This window comes from Gymnoscopelus braueri (assembly GCF_963280865.1).
Source record: "Gymnoscopelus braueri genome assembly, chromosome: 6".
Taxonomy (NCBI): Eukaryota; Metazoa; Chordata; class Actinopteri; order Myctophiformes; family Myctophidae; genus Gymnoscopelus; species Gymnoscopelus braueri.
The window spans coordinates 43,038,844-43,054,533 of NC_137607.1; the positions used below are offsets into that span (position 1 = coordinate 43,038,844).

The 15,690-nt window shown below is 40.6% G+C and overlaps 1 protein-coding gene across 1 annotated transcript; it reads right to left on the reverse strand.

The window, feature by feature from the left end:
- Positions 1-1,624: 1,624 nt before the first annotated feature.
- Positions 1,625-15,026, reverse strand: ctdspl3 (CTD (carboxy-terminal domain, RNA polymerase II, polypeptide A) small phosphatase like 3). The gene is made up of 11 exons (XM_080429689.1): positions 14,748-15,026; positions 11,918-12,053; positions 9,511-9,651; positions 8,840-8,978; positions 8,330-8,441; positions 6,943-7,029; positions 5,778-5,840; positions 4,953-5,032; positions 4,034-4,160; positions 3,458-3,553; positions 1,625-2,144 (listed from the first exon to the last, which is right to left on the reverse strand). Exons 1-11 carry the CDS (start codon positions 14,904-14,906, stop codon positions 2,079-2,081), a joined length of 1,206 nt encoding a protein of 401 aa, XP_080285815.1. The 5' UTR covers positions 14,907-15,026; the 3' UTR covers positions 1,625-2,078.
- Positions 15,027-15,690: the final 664 nt, after the last annotated feature.

A 15,690-nucleotide genomic window follows, 5' to 3' on the forward strand; every position in this document is an offset into this window, starting at 1 on the left:
GGACCCCCACATTAATGTGTATTTGTCCACAGAACCCCCCCCTCTCATCTAAAAATATTTTGTGCCAGTGTCCACTGCACCAGATTTGTGTTGCCAAAATGTTTCAAAAAATATTCCAAATGTTTTGCTTTAAAAAAAAAAATTGTTTGAAAATAGCAGATCTACAAGCTCACAAGCTTGTAATTAATAGGTTTAAAGTGCTCATGTGGCTTTTTTTCATAGACCGTGTTGCTTATTTCTGTCACAGAATGTGGCAACACTCTCTCACACACACACACACACACACACACACACAGCTGAGGGGGAGGTAAAGGGGAGGGGGGGCTCCAGTTGTTTCCATAAAGAAAATCTGCTTCTTCAATTGGCACAGTCCACACACAGGCCCCAGGCTGAGTCACGTGAAGGTAGAACTCTTTTATAATTACAACTTTTATAATGTAGTGGCAGCTGCAACCACCACACATTTGTTTTCTTTAAACCACTTAAAAGCCCTGTATGTAGGCCTACTTCATTGACCGGAGTCAGCCAGGGATTTATTCTAGGCCCCCTCCTGTTTTCCCTCTACAATAGCCGATCTACAAGCCCACAATGCGCTTCTTATTTCCCCCCCAGAATATGGACACTAATGTTCATGTGGTTAAACTAAATAAAAACATATATAAACCCATACACATATATATATATATATATATAGGTTGGTTTGTGCCGACATAGGGTAGTATGCTGTCTGTGGAACTGACCCTCGGCTCCAGCAAAGACAAAGCTGTGTGACATAGCTTGACTGTAGGTCTGTTTTATGAGCACTTTTGTCAGCAAAAATACCAGATCTACAAGCTCACAGCGCGTCGACAGCTTGTAGATCGGCTATTTTCTTGGCAGACCAGAATAGTGCAGCAGCCCCTCCCCTCTCTCTCTCTCTTTTCTGGCGGGCTCTCAATGCACCCAGGTGCCAGGTCTTGACTGAGTGATTTGTAAGGCACGTTGGAGAACTTCAGAGAAAAAAGGGGGAAAAAAGAAAAGAGGGGGGTGGAGAATAATAGGCCCTCTGACAATAGCAGCCTTTGTGGGATGGCCACATATTGCAGGAGGAACCTATTTGAGGTGGAATAGGGTTTCAGGGGAGAGGCGGGGGGGACGGGCGGGAGGCTTCCTCTGTACACAACACAAAAAAACTGCAGTAGTTCTTAAACTTTTTCGTGCCATGGACCCCCAAATTGATGTTTTTGGCCGCGGACCCCCATTTGAAAATATGTTTTGTGCTGCGGACCCCCAGAAAATAGCAGATGTACAAGCTGATCTGAGCTTGTATATCTGCTATTTTTAAATAGCCAAAGTATAAAATATAATGTACATAAAGTGGTTAAAATGATTGTGATGCTGGATTAACAAATTTTACTGGGGACCCCCTGGGACCCCCGCAGCCCACTTTGAGAACCACTGCTTTATGAAACAAGCATAGACCAACTATAATGTAGCGTATTCACTCTCACATATACACACACACACACAGACAAACACACAACAAGCGGTCTGGAACATACAGTACATCGCATAGCACATTAATCGATATCACAATCAAATCAAAAATCCATCAAAAGGAAAATAATACCCAATTAGTCTAAAAAAAGATTGAACGCTTTATTATCTTGTCACTTTAATTTAAGGATAGCATTTGATATATATACTGCATATATAAAAGGGCAAAAGAAAAAAATCTCAAAATATTTACAATATCCATTCTTGTTTAGTTGTGAAATAATGCATTGTTGTGTAGAAATGGCCAAATGAGGGAGCTGGCTTTTTGGAAGAGCTGCACGAAAAAGAAAAAATAGATCTGAAAATATTTACAATATGCATTTTTGTTGGTTGCTACACTACATACAGTTGATGAGAGAATTTGTCGTGATGTAGAAATGGCCATGGAAAGGTGGTGGTCTTTTTTTGGAAGATTGTTGAATGTTTGGAATACCAGAGCACTCTCATTCATTAGGCAGAAGAAAGCCAAATAGAAAGTTCATCAAATAGAAGAGTGAATGAATGAATGATTGAATGACGAGGGGTTTGTGTGAGTCAGTCAGTCAATCCTCCGACAGCAGCCTATGGAAGTGATCCTTCCTTCTTTTCAACGTTTCCCGAAAATCCTCCTAGAAAACAGTGAGACAGAGAGAAATCAGAGTGCGTTCATAGTGACTTGACAATTTGAACCCTAGCGTCCCTATTCTGGGGTGAATAGATTTGGTATAGAGGAGGGAAATGTGAGCGGACCTAGTATAGAGCTCTGGGGGACCCCAGTCCACTAATTATATAGGGTTTAAGGCACTGTTTCCCACACAGTGGGTCGGGACCCATGTTTGGGTCGCGGACCAATTTGTATGGGTCGCGAGTAAATATCCCCTTTTTTTCTCGTTTCCTACATTTAAAAGAAACAATATGATTTCAAAAGATTTTAAAAAGTTTAAACAAAAACAAAATCACAACTTTTCATAAATTAAAAACAATTCCAACATTTTTCAAAAGTATTTCATAAATAAAAAGGGGGAAAAAAATCTAATCATTTCCATGAATACATTTAAAAAAGTTTAAGAAGTAGTAAAAATAGCAGATCTACAAGCGCACCGCTTGTTGTGAGCTTGTAGATCTGCTATTTTCACTAGTTTGTGCCCCGGGCAAATGTCTTGAGCTAAAAAGTTTGGGAACCAAGAACGATAACTATAAAGATAACTATAACTATCCACGCTGATGAACCATAACGTTCAGTAAACATGTTGAACGTGGCGCCATGTCAATTCGGATGGATTTCGATTGGCTGTCAGACAGACAAGTGTTTATATCGTTCATCCAATCACTCTGAAAGTGATCCTAAAGATAGCTTTCATTACCGTCGGTATAGTTGTAGTGTATTCTCTGCCATCCACTTGAATCCATCCATAAAAAATACTTATTTACTGTTACCATTCTTAGTGTGGATCATCCATTAATCTTAAGGGTGGATAGGGTCATTTTAGACTCCATTGCATGATGGTATCACTTGGCAAAAATACGTGTTGTTAGGTTGTAGAGCGGTTTTTATTTAGCAAGCCCCACCATGGTTCTATGGAGGATAAATGAAGCATACCCCACCCCCCCACACACACCAGTCTAAACAGTAGGTGTGAGGTATCAACACACTCAACAGACAGCACATTCATTTATGTAAGCGTCGATGTACATGTATTCATCTGGGCTCTCCTCTCTGCTTTGGAGTTCCTCCCTCGGTACGGCAGATGTTTAGAAAGCAGAGTGAGACAGTGTGTTGCGGGGTTTAATCCCAGGCCAGCGTGGGGGGGGGGGGGTAATTACTGGGTGAGTCAAACACACCAAAACCTTTGCTCTGCCTAAAAAGACTCCCACTGAACGACGGTCCACAAATTAAAAAACACAGAAGGAGCTTAAAATACACAGCCAGTCTGTGACTTACTGCTCCAGACAGCTTCTCCAGATACGGGATGAGTTTGTGCAGCTCCCTGTCCGTCTGGTCCCCAGACCAGCTCTTCACTGGGATGGTGTTCATCAGCTAAAAAACATTAGAATATACTGTTAACATGCACTGTCCCATAAATACAACATGCATTTAGCACTGCAACCTAGAGCCGGGCAATTCACAGACAATACATATCAAAACATGTAGAACCAATAACCATGATATACCAATTTGATAATCTTGCCCATGTAGGTTAATTGAATAATCGAGAAGCAGGCTGTTATTTATTTTGAGGGTTAGGGTTTTTATTTCTTACAGTATACTGTAACTGTATTTCAACAAAGTTTGTTTTATTTTGATAATAAACTAAATTGATTAGTCTGATTAACCACTTGTATTGACTTACTTGTACAATTGTGACATGCACAAAAAAGTGAAATAAAGATGATACTGATTTGAGGTCATGTTGCCCAGCTCTATTGCAACCCTATACAAAACCATGAAGCAGTGGGATTCAAAAGCGTCCAATAAAAACTGGAAGCCTGCTGAACTGAATGAATGAGAGATACGTACATGATAGGGGTAGGTGTGGGGGGCGTTGTCTAGGACCACCATCTTGGCTAGGTCCCTCTCCAGAACCTCCAGGTCTTTGATGTAGTGACCCAGAACACACACACAGTCCTGCTGGTACAGACGATGTCTGTACCGGGAAGAGAGAGGAAAAAAAGATTTAAAAAGGTGCAGTAAGTGATATAAAAAATGTTTAGTTAAAGTATCTGTTAAAGAGCTCTACATTGATAGTAATCGTTGCTATAGAGTGTTTGTTCAGTAACAGGGGTCTCCCCATCTGTATAATGAACAGAAAATGCATTTTCAGGTCAGGATAACAATGTTATCCAATCAGGAGAGCGAGCTAATACGGAATACAGGATTAATAAGTGAAAATGGAAGTGATGACAAAGAATTCAGCTGACAAAATTTTAACTAGAAGTAGAACACTATCAAATGAAAGCTGATGAATGGAGAATGTTACTGTCTGAACTACTATCTGAATATAGAGCTTTAACTTTATAACAAAACTCTTTTTGTTTTAACCAAATAATATAATTTACACTACCGTTACACATCAACACAGAGAATGTGACTGTGTGTGTACTCTCTTCCAGTTTACACAGGTACAGAGTGTAAACAGTCGAAAACATGCCATTTTTTGTCCAGCCATCGGCAGCATAGCACCATGTGTTGCTTGCTAGGCAACAGGAGGCAGTAAAACGCCTGTCGGGTGGAAACCCGACAGGCTGTCCAAAACCGTTACTTTTCAGAAAAGAACCTGGGTTCCAATGTAGTTATTCTTAAGTTACAAGCTCTTGTTAATACTTTATATTGGTTAAATGTTTATATGCTTGATTATAGGTTTCCGTCCGACAGTGATAGGCTGTCCACTTATGGAGACAAAAAGCACGAATAGGACAAAATCTTTGGAGGAACTTACCGGAATATTGTTTTCTTCGGATCCAAGATGTCCAGTATCTTCTCTGCGTATTCCTTCTTAGCAGATGTATAAACAAATAGCTACAACAGAACACACACACACACACACACAACACAGATGTTACTGATACGGAAACGCTGTCCGGATGCAAGTCACGCTGAGTTTACTTACACATGTAAAAAGACAATCAAAACAAACATGGGGCTTCTATACACATCTCACACCAACAAGAGAGATGGGGAAGTAATAAAAGCCAACCTGACGCAGAATATGAACTTCAAGGAAAGGTGATCACGTAATAGTTTTTTTTACTAATTTGTTTTTCTGTCTTTTTCTTCTTCTCTTCGGTTTTTGTTTTTATTTATTTATGGAACTGCTGGTCCCCTTGTAAACTTGTATTCTTTTGTATTGTTCTTATTGTACTTTTAACGTACGCTATTTAATGACCTCTTCCATTAAGGAAAGGATTCCAAATAAGCCTGCTGGCTGCTTCCTTTTCTTGCGCAATAACTTGTTTTCTTTTGATATGTATTGTTTCTATTTCTATATTACAAATGTGCTAATAAACTAAACTAAACTAAGCAGTGAGAGGGAAGGTATGTGTGTGTAAATCAGAGGATGAAGAGGTTTGTGTATTTTAAGTACAGAACTTTATCGTTTGTGTAAATGGGTTGAACGTAGGCCCACAACACGGAATACGCCATACGAGTTACATTTTACTATTACTACATAACAGCTAATTGACAACATACCTCAAACATACTGTAAATAGTCACTTCTACTGAACACTTAAAAGTCCACCAAAGAAAGATGAATCAAACTCACCTCGTAGACTTTGGACATGGACTGCAGAAACTCCTTAACTCCTGGTCGTAAAGTCATGTAGACCTGTGGCGAGGACCAGAGAGAGTTACTTTTGCTATTTTTTAATTTGAATCCGGAAAAGCAACAGGTTTGGACATATGAGGTTTCCACCCGACAGAGACGATATACAAAGCGGATTATTCAACAGTGTGTACCTTCTTTACACACAGTGTGTACACTGTGGGCCGGGGACCACCGGGGGTCCAAATGGACCATTATGGGTCTGTAACTCTGAGAGTGTGCGAATGGACCATTATGGGTCTGTAACTCTGAGTGTGCGAATGGAACCAAAAGGGTCCATTTGGTTACATCTGCACACTCTCAGAGTTAAAGACAGAGTTAAATTAACACTGAGGAATATTACAGTGTATTGGTGTGCTCCAGTGTGATTGGGTGGGGTCCCAGAGATAAAAACTAAACCAAAAACCACTGTGTCAAATGCGGGACTGTGGCCTAATGTATATCAAACTGGGGGTCCTTAAAATGAAAAAAGTTGAGAATCAATTAACGAAATGAAGCTGGGAACACTTTAAATCAAAGCCCCCCTACTATGTGAGACATGTAAAGACAACTTTACAATAAATCTCTTTAAGAGAATACCAGCACTCACGGAACTGTCTATACAACGCTGATGAAGGCTTGACGCCGGAACGCATACGTTGTTCCGTCTGCTCTGCAGTATATCATGTCGACTTAAATACATAAATAAGTGCCACATTGACTGCCAATCACGTAGATCTACGCGAACCGATTTAAAGCCACCACGTGCCAATCGCGTAGATCTATGTTTTTTTTTTTCAATTTCACCCAAAGACCAAGGAGATATGATTAGTTGAAGATCTAGACTCCTATCCACTTCCTTGTTAACTTAAAACTTAAAAAGTCAGTATTTCGGCTCCTGAGTACTTTTTTTTCCCAATGAAAAACTCTGGCACTGGCTAAAAAAATATGAAAATAATTCTGGCAATTAATGGGTTAAAAAGGACAGTTCCATGAGTGCTGGTATTCTCTTATAGCAATTTATTGTTACGTAACTTTTCCAGAGCGTGCACCCGGTAAGAAAGCTCAGTATTATTCAAACGAGTTGGAGTCGGGCTCCCACCCTTGATGTAAAGATGAGACAAACCTTGTACTGATGGTCCTGGAAGGGTGTTTGAAACGAGTACGTTGCATCTGGGATGACACTCAGCGAGCTGTACATCAGAGTTTCATCCTGCAAAGACACACAGTAGGGGTTAAAAAAACTAATAATAATCTCACAAATCCAACTTAGTGATTTCTGAAACAGTGTGGAAGAACACCCCCCCCCACCCCACACACACACACACACACATTAGTGCTCTGTTTTCTAAACAAATACACGATGAGTAAAATGATGAAGTTTCAATATTATTGTACGTTCCTGCTGTTCTACATCCAGCCAGCCAAAGAAATCGCAGATTGAGGCTTTAACCTTTCATGAAATATCCTACATTATATTAAAATAACATGTTTTCTATTGCTAGTTTGATCAATGCAAATGCTCTTTCATTTTGCAGTGGAGCGGTGTTAAGGTTACAGGCCAAGAGAAAGACATGCTGGCCTCTATGGAAACTAAATCAAACTAAATCAGTCATGACGACCGAGAACTTTAACCATGCAGACAGTCGTCATAGTGCTGAATAAAATATATCGGGTGGAAACCTCATGTGTCCAAAACTGTTACTTTTCAGGATTCAAATTCAAAAGTAGCAGATCTACCAGCTCAAAACAAAACAGCAACAATATTTGGCTTCAGGGAGGCAAACATGTACATGCACACTCCGTTTTATTCCTAATTGATACTCCATCTACTCCTGATCTTCAAGCTCATCATCAGATCATCAACAGTGTGTCACGTCATGATGACACATTAGCTTAAAAAGGTAGGCTAAGTGATATTTATTTGTTAAAACAAAACGTTTTTTGTTAAAAGGTTAAAGCTCTATATTCTGATAGTAATCATTGCCGTTGTTCAGTCATAGGGGTCTCCCTGTCTGTCCAGCTCTTTAATAAACAGAAAATACATTTTCAGGTAGGTGAGAAGATTTCAGCCAATCAGGAGAGAGTACCCATTTATCAGCTTCATTTGTATTAGTACTCCAGTTCCAATTTTGTATGATCATTTATTTGTGTCATCACTTCCAATTTCAATTAATCTGTATCCCGACTGAGTTCTCTATCAAGATTGGATAGAATTGGTATCCCGACCTGGAATTGCATTTTCTGTTTAATAAAGTGCTGGAGAGACTTGGAGACTCCTGTTACTGAACAAACACTCTGTATACAGCAATGAGAACAATCAGAATATAGAGCTATTTAACACTTATTTTAGTCAATGAAAATCACTTACCCTACCTTTAACTACTTAAACCCTATAGTATTAGTTAACCGGTAACCTTCAGGGCTCTATACTATCCAAAGAAGGCAGAAAACCCCTATAAGCTAGTATAAATGTAGCTTTTGAGAGTTTCCTGGCCTAGTAGTGCACTGACCAGGTCTAGGACCATGGTGGCATCTGGCATGCTCCTGGTCTTTGGTGGAATGTCTCGGTGACTCGGTGTGGACTGCTGAGAACGAGAAGGAATGTTCTTGACGAAGGCAAATCTGAAGCAAACAAACAAAGAAAACTGTTAGTTAAAGTTCACACAAACAGGATGCAGGTTAGCTGACATTAGGAAGAATGACACCATCAACTTCGTAGATCTTTTTACCAGGTTGATTGAGAGAGGAATCTGTAGTAAGTAAGTTATTATCGGTATCAGCCGAGAATGTGGGAGTTTATCCCCGTTACAATGCACTAGTCCCCTGGGAAGTTTGCTGAGGTGGAGCGCAACAGCTACCATCAGCTCCCAGTACTTACCGCATGCCTTGCCGCACCCAAGCCATGCTCATAATACTCATACGCTGAGTTGGCGGTGCCCGTGATCGATCCCATGACCTTGTGATCCAAAAGGCGAAAACTCTACCGACTGAGCTACTCTGTAGGGTTAGGTGAAACTTACGGGTTGAACACCTCATCATTGTCCTCGTCACCGGCCAGCAGGCCGATGGAGCCGGAGCCGTAGCCGAACACGCACTGCTCCGGAGTGGGACTCATCAGCACATCTCCAGTCCTGGGACCCCTGCACGGGCTGCACTGATCTGAACACACACACACACACACACACACACACACACACACACACATATAAACCTCAGGACAAGGTAAGCATACAGACACCTGCCGAGAACGAGAAGTGTGATCATGTTCCACTCGCCGGCCATTTTTGCTCTTATGTCACGCAGGTGTGGGGTCTCAAAAAAGCTGAACCACACCAGACATCACATTTGAGTAGGGCTGCAACAGTTAATCGAACTAACTAACTAACAGATCCATAAGCTCACAATGCGGCACATTGCAATGTGTTGTAAGCTATTTTAGGTATTTTTGCGTGATACCGGTGTACAATTGAGTATAAAACAGGACCCAAGTGGTAAATCAGACAAATCGATTTAGGTGATTAGTTACATAATTTATATAATAACAATTATCAAAGATGTGTTTTCATGTCGATTCGTTGATATATAGAAAATAATTGATAGTCGCAGTGGAGATTGAATCGGTGAGACGTACGGTACTGTACAGTACAGCCATCACATCACATCCAGGTGACATGCAGTGTGTTGTACTCACTCTCCTTGGTGGGGGAAAGGAAGCGGACGATGGGAGTGTAGATGCTCCTGTACGTGGCGTTGCAAGGAGAGCCCGGGTCTATCTCTGCAAGGGCCCGGCGCCGTCGCATGGCTGGCGGTGTCTTGAAGGCTGTATCTGAAACTGATAAAACAGGAAAACTTGAAACAAACGGGAAACTGGTCTAATCACACACAAAAATAGGGAACTTTAGATCTTGTGAGTGATGGGATCAAACCAGCCGCGACGCCTAATCTATGTGTACGGTGCATGGAACACATGACTTTTCTTTGGTGAGCATACCCAACTATGCCACTTGGTGTACTCAAATATACCTAATGATCAGAGATAGATGAAGCAGGGACCCCCACTACATTGTATAACTTTGTGTTCCGTACTAAACTTTATTATTATTATTTATTATTATACTTTTGTTTAGAAAGGCTTCCATGCAACTTGATGAGAGGCTTTGGAACAACAACAACCCCCAAAAACTGTCTTTTCATCCTGTTATGTGTTATGTCATGTCACATAAGTTTCCTCATGAGAGCTGCTCTTACGAGAAAGAGCGATAGCTCCAGGGTGTGTTTCCTAATGTTGACAATGAGGTCAGAATATATCTCTCCTTATTTAAACGAGGAATTCATTTGAATTCAATTCATTTGCATTCAAACGCCAGCGTGGAGAGATAATGTTCCAAGCTGGGAATGATCAGCAATAGACTGAGGAGGACATCGATGCATGAAAACTGAACCATCTAAAGTTTGGGTTCAGGCTGTTGCTTGCCGAAAACCTTGTTCATACTTATTGTAGCTTGTGTATTGTGGCTTCACATGTAAATGTGCATCTCCGCCCCCAAAGGGGTCTTGAAAACTCACACAAACATAGGCTTTTTAAAGATTTTTTTTAAAAGGAACAAAAATAAAAAACAAACAAGAATCCTAAATTGCCTACACGAGGAGCCATTCTTTGGGCCTGGTCACGTTTTGGGTTTGGTATCACCCTTCCCAGTCGTTCTCAGTAACGCACTGCAGTTACTGAGAACTGTGCACTGGCACTTATTAGTATTCATTTGCCGTGCTAATGGCAACCAGGTATCAGCTAGCCAGTATCTGCTGACCACATACCTCGGCTTCCAACTAGGCCTTCAATGTGAGCTCAACTACACACTTGTTATAGGTAGTGTAAGTGTAATTTTTTGGTTAAAACAAACGTTTTTTTGTTAAAATTAATTAATTGATAAATACCCATTTATCATCTTTCCAATTTTGTCTGCTCATCTATTTATTTCAGCACTTCCAATTTTACTTTTCTTTTACCCTTTATCCTGTATAAGTTCTCTCTCCTGATTGGATGAAATTGGAATCCTGTCCTGAAAATGTATTTTCTGTTTACTAAAGAGCTGGAGAGACAGGAAGATCACTGTTACTGATCAAACACTTTATAGCTATGATTACTATGGGAATATAGAGCTATGTAACACTTAAAAAAAGATACCGGTCACCCTTACTACGATTACATTTTGTGACCGCATCATCTTGTACAGTTGTGACATTAGTGTAGACATTGATATACTAAGTTGTGTAGGGTTGTGCAACTAAATACAAATCCAGGTAATCGCACTGAACAAATCTGTCCACAGACAGACGTAAACACCTGGCTAAGTACCGGAGGAAACCACTTCTGTGGCATTTGTTACGATGACACACAGACAAATACTCACAAGGTGAAAACAATACCAGATATACGTTCCCTGAAAATATATCGAAACTGATATTTAGAACCAATAAGTGACTTATATAACCAAATAATCGAGAAGCAATGATATATCAACAAATTGACATGACAAAATTCAAATAGATGTTTTATAATCGACTAAATTGATTAGTCTGATTAACCACATAACCCTGTATTATCCTTTGGATATTTTCACTATTTGTGTACGGCACCATTGTATAACGATCTACAAGCTCATGTGTCATGATCTGCTATTTTTTTTTAAACTATTTATTTGAATAATCGACGTTGTTTATTAATTGTAATCAAGGTTGTGTCAAAGTGTTAAATAATTGTGATTTGAACTCATATCGCCCAGCCCTACCCAGCCGTGAACTAAATGAACCCATTAACACCGGGAAAGTATATCTGTCATTTGAGATTGTAGCGTTGGCTATTCAAAAATACCAGATATACAAGCTCACAGCACGTCACTTCGTGCCGCGCTGCAAGCTTGTACATCTGCTATTTATGAACATTTTGGAAAAATGTGTGGAACTACTGGTTCAGAAGGCACTTGTAGAATCGGCCTCAGGTCTTATTAATGGTAGTCGTAGTCATGAGGCAAAAACACAAGTTAACAAGTAAATAAAAACAAGACAATGGAAGGTGTACTGTGGTGGTTAGTCTGTACCCGTCTCATTGTCCCTCCTCGCTCGACCTTTGGGCCGTCCTCGACCTCTCGGCCGTCTGGTTGCCATGGGAACCTCCTCCTCCTTCTCCTCCTCCTCCTCATCATCTGAGTGGGAGGAGTCTGGCTCCACTTCATCCTGCATGGACGGGGAAAAACCTGTTCAATAAAACGTCAACATACAATCTACAGAATCACATGACCCTGTCGGGTGGAAACCCTGTATGTCCAAAACTGCTACTTTTCAGGAAATGGAAATAATGAAGCCCCCCCCCCACCACCACCAATCATATGGGGACCCGAACCACTACATTAGGCCACGGACCCATTTGATGCCTTTTTTAATCTCTGGGACCTCCGAATCTACACAGTAAAATCCTCCATGTTTATTTAACTCTCAGAGTTCCAGACCCATAAGGGTCCATTTGGACCCCTGGTGGTTCCTGGACCCGACGTTGACAAACAGTGTCTTATGGTACTTGACTATTATTGTCTTCTGTCCGTGAGGCCACAATAAATGTCCACACATGTACAATGAAGCCGCAGTAGCTGTAATTGAATCTACTGCCGATGACAAAAAATAAACTAAAAATGCATAGAGATGCCACGCCCACGCCACATGCTATGGACATTTTATGCTTCTATTTATAATACCACTGGGCATAGGCATACTGTATACAGTATATATAGCATATTGTATAGAGACCTACATTGTATTGCTATCAATGTTGCTATAGTGAACACTACATAGTATTACCGTACGTATATAGTTTGCTTAAGATAAGTAGCTTATCTTTATGTTTTGAGTCAATAGTTGTGTAATAATTTTGTTATTCATTGTAATGCACCAATCTGACTGAGACAAATTTCTCATGTGAGCAGACATACCTGGCAATAAAACCATTTCCAATGATTGATGCATTAAACATAGCTCTGTCAAAAATAAATTAGCACAGACCATGACCTTACAACCAAGTCATCTCAAGGTTTAAAACTGTCCAAGTCATTGCTGTTACCAAAAGACACCTGCTCCACCAGACATGGGCATAAAAAAAGTCACATTTCAAAGCAAATCCATGGTGGACACATACTACAACCATAGATTGGCTTGGAAATATCTGGTGTCCTTATTCTCACAATGGGTATCATTCTTGGGTTCTTCTGGTATCACTGAAACCCAAGGATTTTACTCCCATTATTACATCCAGTAAAATATAATTGACGACCAATGCAGTCTTATGCAAAGGTTAACATGTAATTCATATGACATATGGCATGTTATGTAGACAGATACTAGGGTCAAGTAATAGCAGGTTGTGGTGGTGACCCTGTGCACAGAGCAGCATAGTGAAGCTTAACACACACAGCAGGGTGATGACACAACTGGGTGGGTGGGTCATGACCCACTTTAGGTTAAGACCTTGTCTGGTGGTTTAACTGGGAGTTTAATCCTCATCCATGATGCTGCAGTGCTCACATGGACACACAACACGTGCTGCTGCTGCTGCTTGTGTCTGTTCTAATCTGCACTAACTGAGAACAACTTGGAATAAATCAGGGTTTCTGGCTTTCTGCAAATTTAGGCAAGTTCGATTTAAGACGTCACTCATGAAATTGAACTATAGCATTGATCCCTATTCTGGGGGGGGGGTGCCAAAAATAGCCAACCTACAAGCTCACAAAGCTTGTTATTTTCAGAGAAGCAATTTAGTGTAGAAGTGTTTCTTTCACAAAAATAACATAGCTGTCGTTAATGGGTTTGAACTAAATACATAGGGTTAATAATAATCACAACTCTTATTACACCTACACGTGGCGTGTTAGACCCATTAATGTCTTTCCGTCTTTTTAAGGCCATTTTTTCACATAAATTAATTTAACTTTTTAAGGATTTGCAGAAACCCTGTAGGCTACATACAATCAAACAAACCTAGAAACACATGAATACAATAAAACGTGAAAACGCACAAAGACCTCATTATTACCTGACTGACAGGACGTCAACTTGATCAGTCATCAAAGAATCAATCACAACTGTTTAAAGGTGCTCCAAGTGGTATTTGTTTGTGAAGTTAAGTGTTAAATAGCTCAGTGATCCAATAGTGATTGTTCACTTACATGGGTTTCCCCATCTAGTAATAAAAAAATACATTTCACAGGTCAGGAGAGAGAACTCATGTACAAGATACAGGATAAACAAGAACAGAAGATCACTTTACAGCACCTTTAACCCATTTCACCATGGCGTCCATGTCATAACTATTTACCTATTTATTTCTCGAAAAGAGCAGATCTATAAACTCACAACTCTTGTGAGCTTGTAACAAGCAATAATGTAAATCAGATGTGCTCTTTTCGAATGGTCTTAAGTCTAAAACAGGGCATACACCGGTAGGTTATTACACTTTTCTCACTTTAAACACGACATCAATTGCCAGGACATTTAAAAAAAAATAATCAATAAAAAACAACTGTCCAGTGAGACTAGTGCGCACGCGCGTGTAGTTTTTGTTATCATGGCAACATTAGCACGACATGCTAACGAACAGGATTGAATTCACACCTCACCTGATATAATAACTCTATGCTCACCCACCGTCCTCACAGATTAACGTTGTTTAATTAAGAATAACAGAGGGTCCTCATGAGTTATTACAGGGGGGGGGCACCAAATCTTTGCGTCATAGGAACTTTAACCACTGACTTGAACCCTAGCATCCCTATTCTCAGGGGAGCAGTAGCCGAAAAGCTGTGAGCTTGTAGATCTGCTATTTTCGGTAAATAGGTTTGTGTTGAAGACCCGTGGGTTAGGATGTTGTTGTTGTTGTTTTACCTTGGAGTGGACGAGGTTGTGCTGTTGTTTTTCGGCCGTGGTGGTCTGACTCCTGGCTCTCCTCGGGGTGATGGTTCTAGGTGAGCGGCCGGCGTACAGCTGTCTCGCCGACAACAGGTTCACATTCAGATTCAGCGATTTGCGTCGCCTCAGCTTCATCTTGTTTACAACAAAAACACACTCACAACAATGCTAGAAAACGATGATAAAGGGTCTTTCCCTTGTCCAGTATTTTCCAGTAGGTAGAGTTACAAACAATGGCCGCTCTTGCTGTGTGTGTGTGTGTGTCTCCTCCCCCAGAGGCAGGGCTATAATAGTGCGTCAGGGTTTTGAATCTTGCCGGGGGGGCGGGGCCAGTCTCTGCTCAACGTGACCTCGCTCTCACGTGGCAGCGGGAATGTGTGTCACTAGTGCTGCAGTGCTGCAAAGTCACCAGTGGGGGCAGTAAGTAAGTACATTTTACTTAATAAGTAGGTTAACTGTTGAGTAGACCAGTGGTTCTCAACCCTGTGGGTCGGGACCCCCAGGGGGGTCCCCACATGATTTCTGGGTCATCTGGGTCCCAGATGACAGTGAAGTGACAATTTAAGGACTTTTAAGAGCTTTTTTAATACCTCAAACAAAAAGAAAGAAAGAAAAGAAAAAGACTATTTCTGCATCAAAAGTAACAAACAATACTGTAAAAACTGGTTAAACATTGGCCAAATTGTAAAATACTAAAAATAATATAAAGGCAAACATTTTGAAAATAGCAGATCTACAAGCTCACAACGTCTCGAGGCGTTGTGAGCTTGCACTATTTTCACAATATTTATCTGTGGGACCGAGTCAAACTAAGTGCTTGTCAGGGTGGGGGGTCCCCAGTTCAAGTATTATTATACTTTAAGTATATTTTGATGCAGATACTTTTGTACTTTTACTCAAGTACATTTTGAATATGGGA